This window comes from Clavelina lepadiformis, chromosome 2, assembly GCF_947623445.1.
Source record: "Clavelina lepadiformis chromosome 2, kaClaLepa1.1, whole genome shotgun sequence".
Lineage (NCBI taxonomy): Eukaryota > Metazoa > Chordata > Ascidiacea > Aplousobranchia > Clavelinidae > Clavelina > Clavelina lepadiformis.
The window spans coordinates 23,522,366-23,539,689 of NC_135241.1; the positions used below are offsets into that span (position 1 = coordinate 23,522,366).

At 36.3% G+C, this 17,324-nt stretch overlaps 2 protein-coding genes across 2 annotated transcripts; both read right to left on the minus strand.

Annotated features, from left to right (window-relative positions):
• Nucleotides 1–54: 54 nt before the first annotated feature.
• On the minus strand, nucleotides 55–9,757 carry LOC143447149 (WD repeat and FYVE domain-containing protein 2-like). Its single transcript, XM_076947096.1, has 13 exons — nucleotides 9,650–9,757; nucleotides 9,328–9,581; nucleotides 8,460–8,527; nucleotides 8,167–8,240; nucleotides 7,974–8,028; nucleotides 4,418–4,568; nucleotides 4,004–4,125; nucleotides 3,532–3,649; nucleotides 3,352–3,457; nucleotides 2,314–2,426; nucleotides 1,897–2,016; nucleotides 1,356–1,464; nucleotides 55–1,013 (listed from the first exon to the last, which is right to left on the minus strand). The coding sequence occupies exons 2-13, from the start codon at nucleotides 9,465–9,467 to the stop codon at nucleotides 981–983; spliced, it is 1,209 nt and encodes a 402-aa protein (XP_076803211.1). The 5' UTR covers nucleotides 9,468–9,581; nucleotides 9,650–9,757; the 3' UTR covers nucleotides 55–980.
• A 2,641-nt stretch (nucleotides 9,758–12,398) lies between these two features.
• On the minus strand, nucleotides 12,399–14,533 carry LOC143447071 (trans-L-3-hydroxyproline dehydratase-like). Its single transcript, XM_076947002.1, has 7 exons — nucleotides 14,244–14,533; nucleotides 13,893–14,042; nucleotides 13,523–13,680; nucleotides 13,263–13,429; nucleotides 13,082–13,192; nucleotides 12,854–12,969; nucleotides 12,399–12,703 (listed from the first exon to the last, which is right to left on the minus strand). The coding sequence occupies exons 1-7, from the start codon at nucleotides 14,387–14,389 to the stop codon at nucleotides 12,556–12,558; spliced, it is 996 nt and encodes a 331-aa protein (XP_076803117.1). The 5' UTR covers nucleotides 14,390–14,533; the 3' UTR covers nucleotides 12,399–12,555.
• Nucleotides 14,534–17,324: the final 2,791 nt, after the last annotated feature.

The following is a 17,324-nucleotide window of genomic DNA, read 5'->3' on the forward strand; positions in this document are numbered from 1 at the left end:
AGTCAAATGGTATCAAGTCACAGACCACCGGGGTGAAACGTTTCAAGAGTATGATACAATCAATAAACATTTATTCCGCTGCGACATTGTATAACGATGACAACACGCATTACAAATTACATGGTTGGGGAGAGAAAAGTAGGTCTAATGGTTTATGCTTGGTCTTAAAAATGTTAAATAATGAAAAGTGGGTGAAGTAAAACATTTTGTGGAATTTCATGCCAAAAAACACATTTAGCCCTGATAGGTGTACAATGTCTATCTACCAATAATCTGGGTCTGAGAGCATTGGATGCATGATTTTAAGTGACGAAAGGATGTGATATTGCAGCTAGATGGGTATAAATATATCATACGATCATAGTAATCATAAAAAAATGGCACAAAGTGATATATAGGTGTTGAAAACAGTTTATGCTGGCATTTTCGCACTTCATTTGGATCCAAGATTTTTATAGGCAGTAAAATTAAACAAATCAAACTCCTAACTATCGGGAACAGGTAAATCCCAATTAGAAACATGGAAAGCATTAAAAGAAATACCCAGGACTGCCAGAACAAAATGGCCTGATACAGATGCAAATGAAGGTGAATCAGAGTGAAGATTAAAAAGATATTCTGTTTCAGGGTTGATCTTCTTAAATCAGCGATGTCCATTTTGAATATCGGTCTTGCAGCTGATTGGCTTTTGTGCATTTTCAAAGCGAAAGAAAACTAGGAAAGCTGCTTGTAATAGAGATCACAGAAAGAACTAACGAAAGCGAAAATAACTCAGACTGCTGTCATACAAAAAGCAAACGCACAACAACAATATCTCTCTCTGCGCAGATACAAAGACGTCAGGTTTATCTGGACCTGTACTACATACGTTAAATAGGAACTTTGATTAGTCCCATAATACTTTGAAGAACAAAAACTTGATCAATATTCAATAAAATTACGCCTGGCCATGTACACTTTCCATCCCTGACATGCAGGGATCACTTGGTCACCACATGCTTGAGGTCCCATAGCTGAAAAAATTGATAAATCAAGAAAGTCAGGTTAATGCATGATGGAAAAACTGACTTAAGTTATTGGTATGTTAAAAAATACTTTCTATTTTTTTCTAACATTTCTAGATTTAAACAACATTTCCACGCTTACACACAAAGAATGTTTGTTTTAGTCCTTTTTACAAAAAGGTGTGTTATTTTATATTTGTATGTAGTGAAAATTTGCAATCTGTCTCAATAATTCAATGTCACTGATGAGCAAACAAATCCTAAAAAACCCCACAAACAAGTTGAAAATCATATTTCATCATGAAAATCATCTCAATTTCTACAAAAAAAATGCGACAGTTTCAAACTTACTTTGATTGATCGATCCGAGCCGCAGGTGACCAACCAACCGCGCTTCCAATCCGCACAGGAGAAGGTGACGTTGTGTTTCAATTCGTAAAACGACGCTGTAGGCGCTCGGCTGAAACAGAACAAAGTATTGATAAAATCAACCAACAAGGATCATATCTCCGATTTAGGTCAATACATAAGGACAGTGGTTCCCAAACTTAATCAGCTTGTGGCACACTTACAAGAGAAGAAAAGTTGCTTTAAAAAATTTATTTTCACGTGTTAATGTGATGGATGTGCGTATTGGATGGACATGTTCTTATTTATCAGCTATTAAAGCAGTTAGAGCGCTTTTAAGTCGCATATGCTTGTCTGCATGCCTTATTTTAAATATTTATACAGTTCTTTTCCAAAATTCCAAAAAGATTCGCGGCACACCTGATATTTTGTGGCGGCAAACTATGGTGCCGCGGCATACAGTTTGGGAATCACTGCATAAGGAGGTCATAAACAGGGTTGCTAATGAATTAATGATACAAGGAGGGAAGGAAAAGCGACTTACTCTTCATCGGAGATGGACTTATAACATTCCTCGCACACTCGAACTTCAAACTCGAAGCCATAAAGTGGGATGGTCGTTCGCTTTGTACTGCAGCTGGCACACACAGCTATGCCACATTTCCTGAACAAGAGACATGTTCAGATTAATTTCAAATTTATGTTTGCAGTGCTGCATGTGCTTGTGTAAAGGTTTTATCAGTAAGACATAAAAGCTAAATAGAGCAAGCTTGTCCAGCATTTAAGGACAAAATTTAATTTCGTTCAGTTTATTTTTACCAGCAGCAATCGTAGATATGTTTACATCAGTACATAGATACACAGCTATCAGTATAATGTCATAAAATCTATAATAGTCTCAGAACAATTATAACCACCAACTCCAAAAAAAACATTTAATGAGCTTGCATTTGTAACCTACCGACAGTGGTGTTGCCTTAAACCAAGAGTCTTGTCGCTCCACATTTGTTTGAAGTTCCAAAAGAACGGTTGCTTGCATTTCGTGCACTGATTGCTTTCCAGCCACACTGGAGTCTAGACGACAAACGCTTTAGTCAAATTTTGTTTCGGTTTCTGTATCACAAACAACCAGTAAACAAAAAAAATTAAAAAATAGTTTGTAGGGAATTTTGGCAATTTATAAATTTAATCTCAGTTACATTTTTTGTCGAAACTAACAAAAAAAAGTCAACTGAAGATACAACTTATACAAGTACTAACAATGGAGACATATTGGATCAAGAGCTTCGCAATCATGTCTGTGTCGTCTGTTGTTACAATATTATGGCATATGACCGAATATTGATATAACACTGCAGCATACCACGGAATACTGCTGTAGCATATGGCATATTATGAGTTGTATTGATTATTATTTTGCTGTACATGGCATCAGGCACATTATTCAGTATCCACCGATTACATAGTACTAAAACTGAAATTATAAATTTAAAAACATGGCTTATCTTTTATATGCATATATTTACGTGAATGTATATATAAAACTACAGCGCAGTTACTTGAAGAAAATAACAATAAAAAATTTTTCAAAACTATCCTGTTCAATAATATAAATTAAGACGAACCACAAAGGTACACTTGTTTCATCACTGTATCTCTAGTACAGCACAAGATTACATCATATCATGGCCTATCCAGCCGACTATGATGTAATCACTGTTAGTCTGTGTGTTGTTTACAGAAAACAGACCTTTACTTTGAGAGACATTCAATGACTCAAAGCATAGAAAATAACTAAATCACTGATCCTAAAATAGCACCAGTAATGTAAACTTTGTATCGTCCAGCCATCAAACTCCAATGCACAGGAAGTTTTCAGAAAAGACTAATAAATGTTTACGTTACTGAAAGAAGTTACACAAAATAAAACAGAACCCAAGTAATAGCAATACATAAAATTACGTCTTTATTAGATGGGAAGGATAATAATAAGACTAACCACGTTCCTTTTGATGTCCATGTTCCACACGACCATAGAGCCCTCATTACTTGTCGAAATCAATTGTTGAGTCCGAGCAGAATACTGCAGCGATGTGACCTTGCTCCTTTAAAAAACAATTTAGATAAAATCTAAATTTCAACTCCTTTTAATTACATCAATCATAAGTTTTCGACTTACTCATGGCCCTGAAGCTCTATGGCAGTTCCCTTTTTGCTCCCGATGTCCCATAAGATGATGACTTTGTCACTCGAGCCGGAGTATAAGATCTGTTTGTCTGGATCCCAGCACAAGCAAGCTGTTGTTGTTGTTGATATAAAAATATGAAAGTGGCATGAACAAAAGACTGACTGATACATCAATGGCGGGGCAAAAATACCATTAAAAGAATTACTTAAAAATATCATAACCTACAGTGCCTTTAAACCATGCTTCTTTTTGTGGGACGGTTATTGGGGAAAGTATAATAAATAATGTAAATGATACACATGGTTGTGGTTTAGAAAGCTCATTTAGTAGCCTACGGTAGTTTTAAATATAACAGAATCTTTACTATACTATATATATCTATATCTTATATCTTACTATATCTATTATATATCTAGTATATAACAGGATCATATCTTTACGAAAAAAGTATATTTTTACTAACTTATTGAGCTAGAGTGTCCTTTCAGTGAAGTCACAAGTTCACTGTCATTTTTATTAATTTTCAAAACAGTTATTTCACCATTTGCCAAACCAGCAAATACGTAATGTGACTGCACATCATACCTGTAAAAATCATATTCTTTATCAATCAATATATTTACTGAGACATATTTCAAATCAGTTGTGTGATTAGGAAAATAGATAGCAAGTAACTGTATCGCATATATTATTACAACAAGCTTTGCAAGATAACAAATAAAAGTAAATTGATTATGTGGCTCAAAATACCAACAGGAGGTAGTAAGACCACTGCAATCAATTACTCAATTACTGCTCAATTACCACTGAATATTATAGAAAGCTCCAAAAAAACTATTTGGGCAGCTTACATAAAAATGATGTTAAAAAAACTCACTCTATGCACAAAGGGTTATAAGGTGTTTGGTAACCTCCCAGACGCTGGCCGTTTTGAGTCAAATGCCAGACTATATATCGGTCCTTCCCACACGAAACCATGACATGGGTAGAATGAGCAAAAACACATCCTGTTGCCTCCTTTTGGTGAGCTGATAAGAACAAATATCAAAAGTTACTATCGCTACTGGTGAGTGATCAGTAATTGTTTAAAGAAACAAGAGTTGACCAAAAGGTTAATAAATTATTGTCTAAGTAGAGACCCACATTATAAAGAAATGCTTAACCCTAGGACTACCACAGGGGTCAATTGACCCTTTTGCCATTTTTTTTTTTATTTTAGCAAGAATTGTTTTCTGCTAGGAACCTCAAACTTTTTTACTTTTATTCTTTCTGGGTATTTGACACATCATCAACACGACAATCGAAATTTTTTTTCAAAACCGTTATTTTGGAATGAAAAACGGTGAATTACCACAGGGGTCAATTGACCCCTAAGCCGAAAATATTCATTTGTTCAGTTACATTTCGAAACAACTTTTACACACAGGTGTACTACACGTTCCACAAACAAACTTTGAACAGTTAGAACATTGTACCCTTGTTTTGTTTGACTGGCATATTTTACATTTGGTTCTTTTATTGAGTGGTAATTCTTCTTCAGCATGTTCTCTTGTGCGTTTCAGATGAAAAACTTGGGGAACTGTACGTCTTCTGTTTTTCTCTGCTAGGCACAGCTTTACAGCCAGTTCGATAATAAAATCCCTTCTCTTTTTAATTTTTATTTGCACATCTTTGCATATTACGTATGCATCCAGTGTCACAATGTCCAACAAGTTGAAAAATGCAGCAAGTGGCCATCTTCGTGATGCTGCCTTAGTAGAGTAAGCGCGGAGCATTTCATCAGCGGTATCCACCCCACCCTTACTAGCGTTGTAGTCTAAAATAGCCATTGGTTTCTTCTTGGCTTTATCATCTACCTCCATAACATTGTGAAGTGAAGAAAGTAGATACACTACTTTATTCGTCTTCGCTTTATAACTGAGAAGCATAATATTTTCTTGGGAATGTGTGAAAACAAATTTTGAAGTGTACAGTGGCGTATTTTTTCCAAGCTGAACATCAGAGGGAATTTCTCGGTTATGGGATCTGATAGTGCCAATAATTGTAGTGTTCCTCTCAAGTAACTTCCTAGCAAGAGCCAATGATGTAAAGAAGTTGTCAGTAGTTACATTGAGCCCACAGTTCTTGTAAGCTTCCATCAACGACAATACCACATGCTCCCCAAGTCCACCTTCCCGGTCTTCTTTTCCAACATAAGGAAAAGCTTGCAAAACGTAGTAGGTCGTAGCATCGCACAACATCCAAAACTTTATACCAAATTTCGCTGGCTTTTGGGGCATGTACTGTATGAATGAGCATCTAAATGTTGATACGAATATAAATTGATACAGAGAGTACAGCTATGGTAATTGTATGCAACAACAAGTATATGTAGCCTTACCTTGATCTGCAAGGGAAAAGTTGCTCATCGACTGTAACATGTGAATGAGGAAAATAAGACTTTTGGCAGTTGTCCATCACTGCATTCCACAAATCTCGAATTGCTGCAAACTTGTCAGTTGTCATTTTGTCAAACTTGTCATTTTGTGTTGGAAACTCAGGTGCTCAAATGGTACCATCTCTACTGACTATCTTCTCTCTGTTTGGCGAAGTAGGGACATCATTTTCCGAACTACTTTCTTCTTGCACAACATCTTGCTCTATGTCAAACTCTTTGTCAATCTCACGTATGCTTGGTTCTGGCTCATCAAAGTCTTCTTCATCTGAGTCTTCATCAACTCGAAGAATTCTAAGAACTTCTTGTGAATTATACGTTCTATCTGCTGTAAACCTAGACATAGTAGATAACTGCACACTACAAATTACAATTTAGCATTTGTCCTAACAGTAGCAACAGCGTTAAAGTCTGAAACAAAAACCGGTGTCTGAGACTAATAGCTACAGAATGTCTGTAGGACACAGTAAAGGCGGCTATCTAACGCTCAACTATGAAATTTCAGATACTCGCTGGCTAGGACTGCTGTAAGATTACTGGTATCCTTCAAGCAACTTTACAAGGCTATCAACTAGATTAGTTTCTTGCTGCTTGTTATCAATGACAAATTCCTTGTCTTCCGCAAAGTTTGCGCCGTCAAAAAGTCACTACATTTATCTCAAAATCACGATAAGCACTTCAAAAAACTAAGCAAATTATTTAAATCCAGAGAACATTGACTTCACACAATGATATTGTTAGTGTGCAAAGCGAAACAATTAAAACAGTGTGAGGTCATTAAAGACAAAGGTCACAATGTCTAATCTAATTTCTATAAAAATATATGAGAAAAATGGTGATATTTCCTTAAAAAGCCTTCATATTAAACGCAAGGGTCAATTGACCCCTTTGGTAATTCTCGAAGTAAAAAATTCTGGTAGTTCTAGGGTTAAAATCGAATTCTTATTTCACATTTTTTCGTTTTTTGAAGTTTAGGAGGTAATTTTCTTCCATTTAATAAATCGTTTCATTAGAAGCCAATTTTGTTACACAGCACAAAATTCATCTGGACCATAACTGTCCACACAAAAGTAATGCATGTGAATGACATAATAGTGTGTTTGAACACCTGATGCAAGACATAAATGCCTTGGGACCCGTTCGTTCTAGTCTGGGTCTACTCTTAATTCATGACATGCATCCTTTAAAGACAAAATGTCTACATAAAATGTTTATAGAACATTTGTCCTGGCATTAAGAATACTTATTCAATTATTTTGTAAAAGAAGACATGACTAGTGGCAAGAAAAGAATTCTTATTATCCGTGCATCCGCCAAAACTTTAAGACCAAGACAACACAGTTACCAACAAAACTACAAGTTTCTAAATTTTGTCTTACATTATATGCTCAGTGCATAGTGTAGTCATTAACAATGTTGATCACTACGAAGTTTAAATCAGTGAAAAGGTGATGAATATGTCGAAAAGACAGTCAAAAACATCTACATCTGTGCATTGTGTTTGCCTGTGAAATAACAAGCAAATGAAGTAGCAATACATCTTTATGACGTCGCCTCATGTAAGTACACTGCTTGGTTTAACTGAATGAAAACTTAGAATTTGTTTTATAAATAAGCTAAGGGAACTTTTTTCCATATTTCTGCACACAAGAGCAGAATGAAATGGTCGTCATAAACAAAGTACGATATTATACGTGCATGTGATATCACTGGCCCCACTTGGAAAATCTAGTAAGCAATGCGATATCAGAGTCAAATAAGTTGCTCAACCAAAACTGGCTTTAGGTGTAATGCAAGCATTTTTGCTTATTTTGAGTTCATTTAGTTCATTATATATACATAATTTAGCCTGGCACATAAAACTGTGAAAAGTATTTTATCTCATTTAAATTTAACAAGATATGTGTGTTGCAATTACCACAGTATCACAAATAGTATAATGTACATTGTGCATAGTATTGTCATAACTCATTATACAAGCACTATTGATAGCTGATACCTAAATATGTTCTTCTGTGATCAACACGATTATAGTCTTCCGAAACTTCAAATTCCTAAACAAATATGAGACAAATATATTTCTAATAGCACAAAATTCTATGTTGGTGAACTTACGATTAAAATTGTACAATGATCGCAACACTACGTGGCATCCATAATCTCAGAATCAAAAATACCATTGAACCACTTACATCAATGTTGCCGTTGTCTTGTCCAACAAAAAGACGTTTTGATTCAGGAGAATAGAACATGCTTGAGCAAGGGGCTAAAAACATTATAATATAGGACTTTTTATTCCACTTATGTAGTACCGTATGTCATTACCTGTGCAAGTTGTAACATATTTTCGACAAAATTATCAGTGAGACCAATAATTTTCACTTAAACTTTAGAAAACTTATTGCGCATCATAGGTTGACTAGCTTGCACATCACATAATTTCACTCATAACCAGCTTATACGACAAATGGAAAACATCACTTACAGGCAACAAAATGACAAACACTTGGCCAATATTGCCCTGTTTCGCGTTTCAGCCACACTCTGATTGACCTGGAAGAAAAAACAATATTATTATACAATATGCAAATAAAAAAATATTCCTATAGTCTTCAAAGTTTCCAGAACCACTTGTAGCAATTGTTGCTGAAATTCGAAAGATAATAAATTGATTGGTGGTCAAAAACTTTCCATGACAAGCTGGCATAAATCCTATAAATGACAACTTAGTAAATGACGCCTACAAATGACGCTTCCAAAGTATATAACTAATGACAAAAATTGATAAATCCATGCTGCTTCATAAAATACTACCAAAATTGTAAAGTTAGAATTACTCCAAACCCATTGACTACAAGTAGTTAAGTTACCACTCAGTGGAGTCTGAGTGCTAGTATCCCTAGTGCTAGCTAGTGTTAGTATAGTACTGTAGTATGAATATTAACCATTTTTGTAATTTTACCATTCGTATCTCGTAGCCCACAGATTTGTGTCAAATCGTTTATTTTATGAGTAGAAAACAATAACGAAACATTGTTTGGTTGCCGATAAAGGTGGCAGAATGTTTTACGAAGCTTGGTGTAATTTCATACTTCATGAAAACCCGGTTCATTAATTATGGACTTCATTCAATGAAGTCATTTATTATTTATATTTTCATAAACCTGTATAAAATGTTCTATGTATTGAGTTTTATCATCATTAAGTACCACAACGACAAAACAAGGCCCTACCAGACCTTGTACAAAACATTTCCTAAGACCACCAGTGGCATACTGTTGCTAGCTGTGCATTGTGCAGCTGTCATAAAAAGAATATCAGGCTAAAAAATTATAACTTCTATATTTGCTTACTTGTCTTCACTGACAGTAATAAGACCATCTTCATTTGGCGTGAAGACTGCTCCTCTCACCACATCAATGGTGTCATCATCGATACGACTGAAAAGAATCGGTTGCCTTTGCTGTGACCTCGTCTTGATTTCAGCAGCCATATTAATTTATGTACATTAACAGATGTTTTACAAGGTAGGGTTTGGAGCTCACGCAGTGGAAGCTCTTTTTATTGGTTCATCAGAAATTTCTTAACTGAATTTGCAATAAAAACACTGCAACAAACAAAATTAACTAAACAGACCTTCAAAATATCATCTGATAACGATGTTATAAAACGTACCTGAGTAATAAGAAATAAGTTTTGGCATGAAGGGACGAACAGGCAATGCTGCCTTTGTTTGTTAATCAATGAGTCCCTTCATTGCAAAACAGGACAAGTTTTTGGTTCTGTATATATCCTTTTTATCTGGTTTCACAAAACAAAAAAGTATTATATTGTCAACAAGTCAGTAAAGAAAGAGTTTTTACGAAAATTAAATTCAAGCCCGTTCAGCCTCAATGCATAGTACCTCATGTTAGCTAACTTTTTCAAAATGACGAGAACAACAAACCAAATAGAAGTGGAAAAACGGTTTCGATGTTACCAAATTCACAACTTTAAAGGCGAAAAAAGGTTTACTACCCGTTTGAAGTGTTATAAATAAGCCAAGCAAACCTGATAACTTAGCATGTAATTTTTCTGGGTTCCCGGTTGCTATAAAACCTAAATGTTAGCTCTGGTACCAAAATCCAGCTCAATGGATGCGCAAGAGGCACTCAAATTTTGCAGTCAAACACAACGCTTAATGTAGCCTTAAGTGGGTCTAGTACAGAAGCGCACAACCACCTCAAAAGGTCCGAGTTATGCCGTCACAATGTCATCATCATGTTTTGACGTCATAAAAATTACCTTCAACTTGACCTGGGAAATCTCCGTAGAAGGGCAAAAAATTACGGACTTTTCGAGCATTTACTAGGCTACACTACCTTTCCGTCAATAAACCGAAAACTTTTATAAGCTAAAATGACGTCATGACGCTTATTTCTACTCTGTCAAAAGATATTCACCCTACCTAAACCACAACCTCTTCAAAGCGGGACTGAAATGGGACCATCTCAAGGAAACAACAAAATCGTGCGATAAAAATAGCAATCCCAATTAAGTGGCGTCTACCAGATGCCACCACATAACAAACGAAGTAATCTATAGTTTTCATTAAAACCATAATGTCTGTTAGACAAGTTGGAAAAACAACTCTAAATCTGGCAAGCATACATAGGAGGGCCCGCCCTGGTTCTCCGTTGAGACTTTATTTTAATTGCGCCACCACGTGGCCAGTTTTGGGGTAACAAATTAAAGACAAGTTAACCCACCGATAGTTGGCGCTGTGTTGGATCTTTGCCAAAAACAAAGCTTGTTGCGGGTAGATAATAATTAATAATTGTCTGTAAAAAAATACTTTTTCGTATTTAGGTGGTAGAAAACTTGTGGCCCAAATGGCGTGACTTGAGGGAAAGAATTCCACAACCTTTCCACTAAACGGGGAAGATAGGTGATTAAGCCAAGATTACTACAAGTGAAAAATACATCAAGAAAATAAGGTGAAAATAGGATAACTTTTTCTACTTGTTTTCACGTGGATAAGTGATGCTAGAATGTGGAAACCAAATATCAACGCTTATTCAACCATTCAAAGTGAAAAACAAGTGTTTGGTTCATTGGGAAATTCCTCCCGATTCCAACGATGCGGTATTAACTTTGACGTGTGCAACTCGGTTGTGCACTACTGCACTGGGTGCCTGCTACATAATCGGATCGTTTTTATTTTTTGATCTTGTCATATTGTCATTTCGTACTTCAGTGGGGAACGACAGATAAAATGACCATCGTCATATCGTCACGTCGTCAAGAAGGTATGGTGGCCTGGTATTGGTAAAGACAGTGAACGGTTCTGTAAATCGTGTTACGGTTGCCAACTTGTTTCAAAACCAGTTAGTCCTGAACCAATAAGTAGAGTACGGAATTACCATCTGGCCCCTGGCAACACTTAGCAGTTGATTTAATGGGACCACTACTTTCGGGAGATGGTATTTCTGTAGTTGTTGATTATTATAGTAGGTATTTCGAAGTGGGTGTTGTGAAATCGATTGTGTCGTCAAAAATAATTGCTAGTCTTCAACGCTATCGTTCTACAGATTATAGTACTACTGGAGTTAGTCCAGCTGAAGTGTTGTTTAAGCGTAAAATACGTACCGAGTTACCTGAGTTTGATTCATCGTGTTTTGATGATTTACAATTTGCTCGCGATCATGATCCAGGAGAATAAGCAAAAGGGGAAGGACCATGCAGATGTAAGACGGTCTACTGGGCATAGTGATGTTAAACCTGGGGACACTGTGTTAATTAAACACAATGTGCGTGATAAAATTATTTACTACATTCTATAAAGAACATTTTGTTGTGGTAGAGAAACATGGAAACAGTGTTGTGGTTGATAATGCTGGAGTGCAGTAAAAACGTAATGTGACGCATGTAAAGAAATTTAATGCTGATAATGATGCAATTGATTTGATTGTGATAAGGGGGAAACACCGGAACCCTCTAATAATCCTGATTAATCTACGGACTCAAGAAACCAGGGCGTTATGATGATTTTGTGCAATGTGATTTTTGAGTTTTTCAAGCTTTGATGATCCTGTTTTACGCGCAGTGAACTGTGTTCTTCAATGTTAGCAAAATTCAGGTAATAGGGAATTATACATTTGACATGGGAGGAAATGTAGTGTCCGTATTAGCGCCACCATGTGTTTATTGCTGTGTTAGGTTGGACAAACTGCGATCATGTTGCGAGTTGACATTGGCAATAAAAGTCATTCTTTTGGAGCGTGTAAGCAAGCGAATGTTACAAAGTCTAGATCAAAAACCCAACTCAACAATTTCCAGTGGCGATCTCCACTGACAATTACCGTAAAATTTGAGTTGTCGTTTTTGGCCAATCGAGATTTTGACAAAAACTTGGGTAATTCCTCTGCTATACTCAACACACCACCGCATGCAACGTTCGTTTATTGCCAAAAATTTAAAAAGTCTGGAACATGATTCAATGTACAAAATGCAGACTAAAAATGAATAACAATGGCAGCCTGTTCAGTCAGTGTAGCACTTGACAATAACAAGCATTTAAGTATTAAAAACACTTTACTCATTCATGCAATCAAGAAGCCCTCTTTTAAACCATCCTGTGCTTCAGCTGTAAATGTGGCAGTTCCAGTGTAGTAGGCGTTGCCACATATCTCAACTCTAACTGCACTGTACTCACCACAATGAGTCTCCTCAACTGCAGTTGCTTTGAACCTGAAATACATAGCTGTGATGACTTTCAATAAATGATATGATAATTAATAAATAAATGATATGATAATTAATAAATAAATGATAATTCAATCAAAAAATATCAATTAAAAACTTCACAATTGCAAACGAAAAAATGCAATGCACACTCACGAGGAATTTGTCAAAGGGTTTTCAATCTCAACACTTTCATCAAGCCCTATCAGTTTCTTATGATGAAGCAAAGCCACCCTGGCCGTGCTACCAGAACCACATGGACTTCTGTCAACCTTGATAAACACAGAGCTAAAGCAACTACAAAACTGTTACTGTGTAACGACTATTTGATTAATATTTGAGAATAATAGAATCAAATTTTAATCATATATATAAAAATCTTACTTGAGCATCTGCAAACACTGTTAAATTGAAATATGGTTCAGTCATATCATCAGTGAATATTACTCCAAACAGGTAACTCAAGTCTGCACTCTCCGGGTGCACTATTGCTTCCTGTTTCAAATAAGTGATTAAAACTTTGATACAAAAATACCTTTTATTGTCTGTATGGTGTGAGACCAACCTGGGCTTTTACAACACTGGCAATGGTGCTTGCTGCTGATCTAATCTGCTCAATTGGTGAGTTTTTGTTTAGCCCCACATCGTTCAATGGCAAGAATGCATAAAATGCTCCACCATATGCAAGGTCAACTTTTAGAGTGCCATAAGCGGGCACAGAAACCTCAATATCTGTGACAAATTATTACAACAACCATATAACCACCACTGCAATAAAATGCTATTACCATACACCACAAACAATTAAAAATTTCTTCAATTCACCTGACTTAACTGTAAAGGAAGGAACACTTCTAAATCTGACAGAACTTGTAAGCCCATTTGCGCAGTTAACAAATGTCTTTACCAAGCCACATGGACATTGAATGTTTATTTCAGTCTCAGGCTCCTTATAGGGCACAAGCTTATTGTCAACACAATATCTAAAACAACGTTAATGGCAGGACAAATTTCGCCCTTTATCATAAAAGCCGGTAGTCCGTGTAAGCAAAATCTATTTACTTAAAAACTCAAACCCACCGAGTCTCACCTCTATACAAAGGAAAGATGGTTTTTATTGTGGCAAAATATGCCCAAGTCCTAACACAACAAAGTCATGTACAAATGTTGATATGTGACTGGTGTCTGCACTCACCTTCCGAGAGCGACAACAGCATGACCACACATTGTGCTGTAACCTTCATTATGAAGGAAAAGAAAGGCCACATCAGCATTTGCTATGTCTGGTACAACTTGAACTGCTCCGAACATATCATAATGGCCACGTGGTTCATATATGATAAATCTAGGCAACAATGACAAACAGTTTAAATAAACTGTAGGTGTAGGTCGGTATGCATAATTCAGGAATTTATGATAAGGTGTGTTTCTCTGGTTAAATGCTTGTATATCTGAACAATGTTTCGTGAAGATAACAATACCTGTTAAATAGCAGCAATATACAGTGATTAAGCGTATAATTTCAGCCATTTTTCTCGGCACTCACTTTCTTAAAGCATCCAAGTTATCTTTCACAAACTTTTGCTTGTCTAGGATTGTTTTACCAACAATTTCAGGATATCCAGATTTAATTATCCGCAAAGGCTCACCGCCAGTGTGCATTTCAACGGTATTTATCACAATATTTTCCATTGTTAAACACCAATTTTTCAACACTGTTAAGATTAGCTCCTAGTGACCAAAAAACCAAACACATTATCACCCGGTTCTAGGTCGATTCAACCCCGGACGATTCAACCCAGGACCATTCAATGATTCAACCCATGGATGATTCAACCCAAGACCATTCAACCCAGGACGATTGAAACCACGGATTATTCAACCAACGGACGATTCAACCCGCGGACCTTTCAACCCACGGAAGATTCAACCCATGGACGATTCAACCGCGGACGATTCGACAGTGGTATAGTTGTATTATATTGCTGTACTGGCATTGCATAATCTGGTATGGCTAGGCTATCCAAGATATAATGGGTGGTCATTCATCATTGTAATCTGTCATAGTAGGCTAGCCTAAATGGGCTAATGAAAGCATTTCAATTCTGCTATAGAGTACTATAACAAGCGCCCGATAACAAACTGCGTAGACATTTTTGTAAACGGATAAAATCGTCCGTGGGTCTAAAGGTCCGTAGGTTGAATGGTCCGTGGGTTGAATCGTCTGTGGGTTGAATAATCGTCTGTGGGTTGAATCGTTCTAGGTTGAAAGATCCTGGGTTGAACCGTCCTGGGTTGAATCGTCCGCGGTTGAATCGTCCGCGGTTGAATCGTCCGCGGTTGAATCTTCCGTGGGTTGAATCGTCCGATCACCTTAATACCCAATCCCAGTGTTAACAATGCAAATGCGATAAAAACCCGATGTAACAACAGACTCATCAAAGCAGAGTGTGGATTAAACTAACTTTCATGTTTTTCCTGTATTACGATAAGGCACTTTTAAGAACATGTAATGAAATGGTTGTTCATCGTTCCTTAGCCTGTAAGGACGACCACTTCAATTACAAAGTTTGTCTGTAGAATTGTTGTATGTCCTCGATAATAAATGAGTCTCAGGTCGTTGTTTCGCTTCTCTTAATCTTAGAATCAATTGTACACCATGACAACTGTATAAACTGGTTATATTGTTTCTTGTTTAAACGATTACATTAAATAAGACATTGTGACAGCTACACAATAAAGTCGACCACTTTCTATGGTTAACTTCGTAGACTGTAACGCATTGAACAACTATGAATAACAACACACGCAAAGCAGGCATGCACGACATTTTTGTCACGACTTAATACGATAAGCAGAGAGGAATCGATTACGTAACGCAATGCTTTGCTTTGCCGATTTCCGTAAACAAGTATTCTATGCGGCATTCGATTTGCAAGCAATTTTATAATATCATCACAAACACATCATTAAGAAGTGTTCAAATCTTTTTTGATTACTTTTTCTCACATTTGCCGATTGCTAGTTGCGTTCATTGCTCAACCATAAACGTTTTCAAACGCACATCCTGTCGCAAAAACCTTTGCCACTTTTTTCCTTCAGGTCTAACCGTTATAATGGTTCATGCTTTTAGCTTCACTTCATTTCTTAAGGAATAATTTACGTATTACTAAATCTTGATCTGGGAGTGCAGAAGCAAAGAAGACTCTAACCATGCACAGTGTTACGATACATATTTTAAATCATTTTAAGCATGTTAAATGCATCTGTGCTAATAACACGGCAATACGTCTGTTACTGTTAAACCATATCCGGTTGCCGGGGCGGCCTTCCTAGGTAATCGGATCGTTTATATTTCGTCATATTGTCATTTCGTCACGTCAGTGGGGAAACGACGGATAAAATGCTGACTATTATGACGTAGAGAAAACAGAGTTTAGCCTGGAGACAATGACGGGAAAAGCAGCAAAGCTCAAAGGCTTAAAACGTCCAAAAATGTTGTTAACACATGATAAAGACTGTGATAATATTATAATTAAAGTAATATACATTGTGTAAGATATAAAATTCTCGTGTTTAAAGATCGAATCAGCGAAGCATAACACTGCGTGACGTAATCGATTACTTCCTGCCTACCATACGTGCATTACTCGTTCATTCATTTTTTGGCTTGCTAAGAGAATGCAATATGAAAGCTTTATACTGTTGATATGCCAATGTTCTGTTTAAAATGTAATCGTTCATAGAAGAATCAATATAATCGGTTTATACAATTGTACTTCTTGTGAAAACTACTGTTGAATTTAATTTGAAGAAGTTCAGTGTCAAGTTAGACAACTTTGTTGTCACATTCACAAGACAATAATTCGTTAAGGTGAACAATTAAGTCTAAGATTGAAAAAAGCAGTCAACGACCTTATGCGACTCATATACCATCGAGCGCAATAAACAATTCGACAATAATTGTAGTGGAGTGGCTGAACCAGTCAAGTTCAACAACCATAAATCAACCATTCCATTACAAGACGACAAATAGTTAGCTAAACCCAACATGCAAATAACAATAACACAAATGAAAAAGTAAGTGTTACAGTTAACGAGGGGCCAAACACCTAAAACTAAGATCTTTATGAATTTGTTGTACGCCCTACGTAGGGCTTTAAAAAACTTGTTTAGACAAATCAGAATGCAGCATGGTTGGAGTTGTTTTGTAGGCTGGGAATTACCCAAGCAGTTGGCGTGCTTCATTGTCCCAGGTCGCGTGCAGAATTATGCTAACAATTAGCATGAATGTAGCTAAAATTAGGTTTTTTAGACCAAAAATTCTAGTGTTTATTTTGTGCCTCTGTAAAAAAAAGTTTGAATCGTGGTTTTTTGATGGCATTTTAAGGAATGGTAGTTCAAACCATACTAAATTGACATGCAAAATTTCAGAGAGCCCCATGGAAGATTTTTCGAGTAATCAGTCTTTTAGTAAATTTACTGTATAATAAAACAAACAAAGATTTTATGGCATTTTTTGGTGTTTGACGCCACCTTAAAGTTAGACACTAATGCAATGTGGTAATTAAAAGCTTATAGTAGAAATTAGCGACAGTAACATGGTAACAACAACCAACACTGAGTT

What these genes read in the sequence shown, in the direction of transcription:
- LOC143447149 (XM_076947096.1), bottom strand. Translation starts at nt 9,467, where the DNA reads ATGGCTGCTGAAATCAAGACGAGGTCACAGCAAAGGCAACCGATTCTT. An exon ending in TATAACCCTTTGTGCATAGA is followed by an intron (nt 4,126 to 4,417) that starts GTGAGTTTTTTT and finishes TGATTTTTACAG; the next exon opens with GTATGATGTGCAGTCACATT. An exon ending in TTAAGGCAACACCACTGTCG is followed by an intron (nt 2,017 to 2,313) that starts GTAGGTTACAAA and finishes TCTCTTGTTCAG; the next exon opens with GAAATGTGGCATAGCTGTGT.
- LOC143447071 (XM_076947002.1), bottom strand. Translation starts at nt 14,389, where the DNA reads ATGGAAAATATTGTGATAAATACCGTTGAAATGCACACTGGCGGTGAG. An exon ending in AACTTGGATGCTTTAAGAAA is followed by an intron (nt 14,043 to 14,243) that starts GTGAGTGCCGAG and finishes ATTGTTGCCTAG; the next exon opens with ATTTATCATATATGAACCAC. An exon ending in AACCCTTTGACAAATTCCTC is followed by an intron (nt 12,704 to 12,853) that starts GTGAGTGTGCAT and finishes TATGTATTTCAG; the next exon opens with GTTCAAAGCAACTGCAGTTG.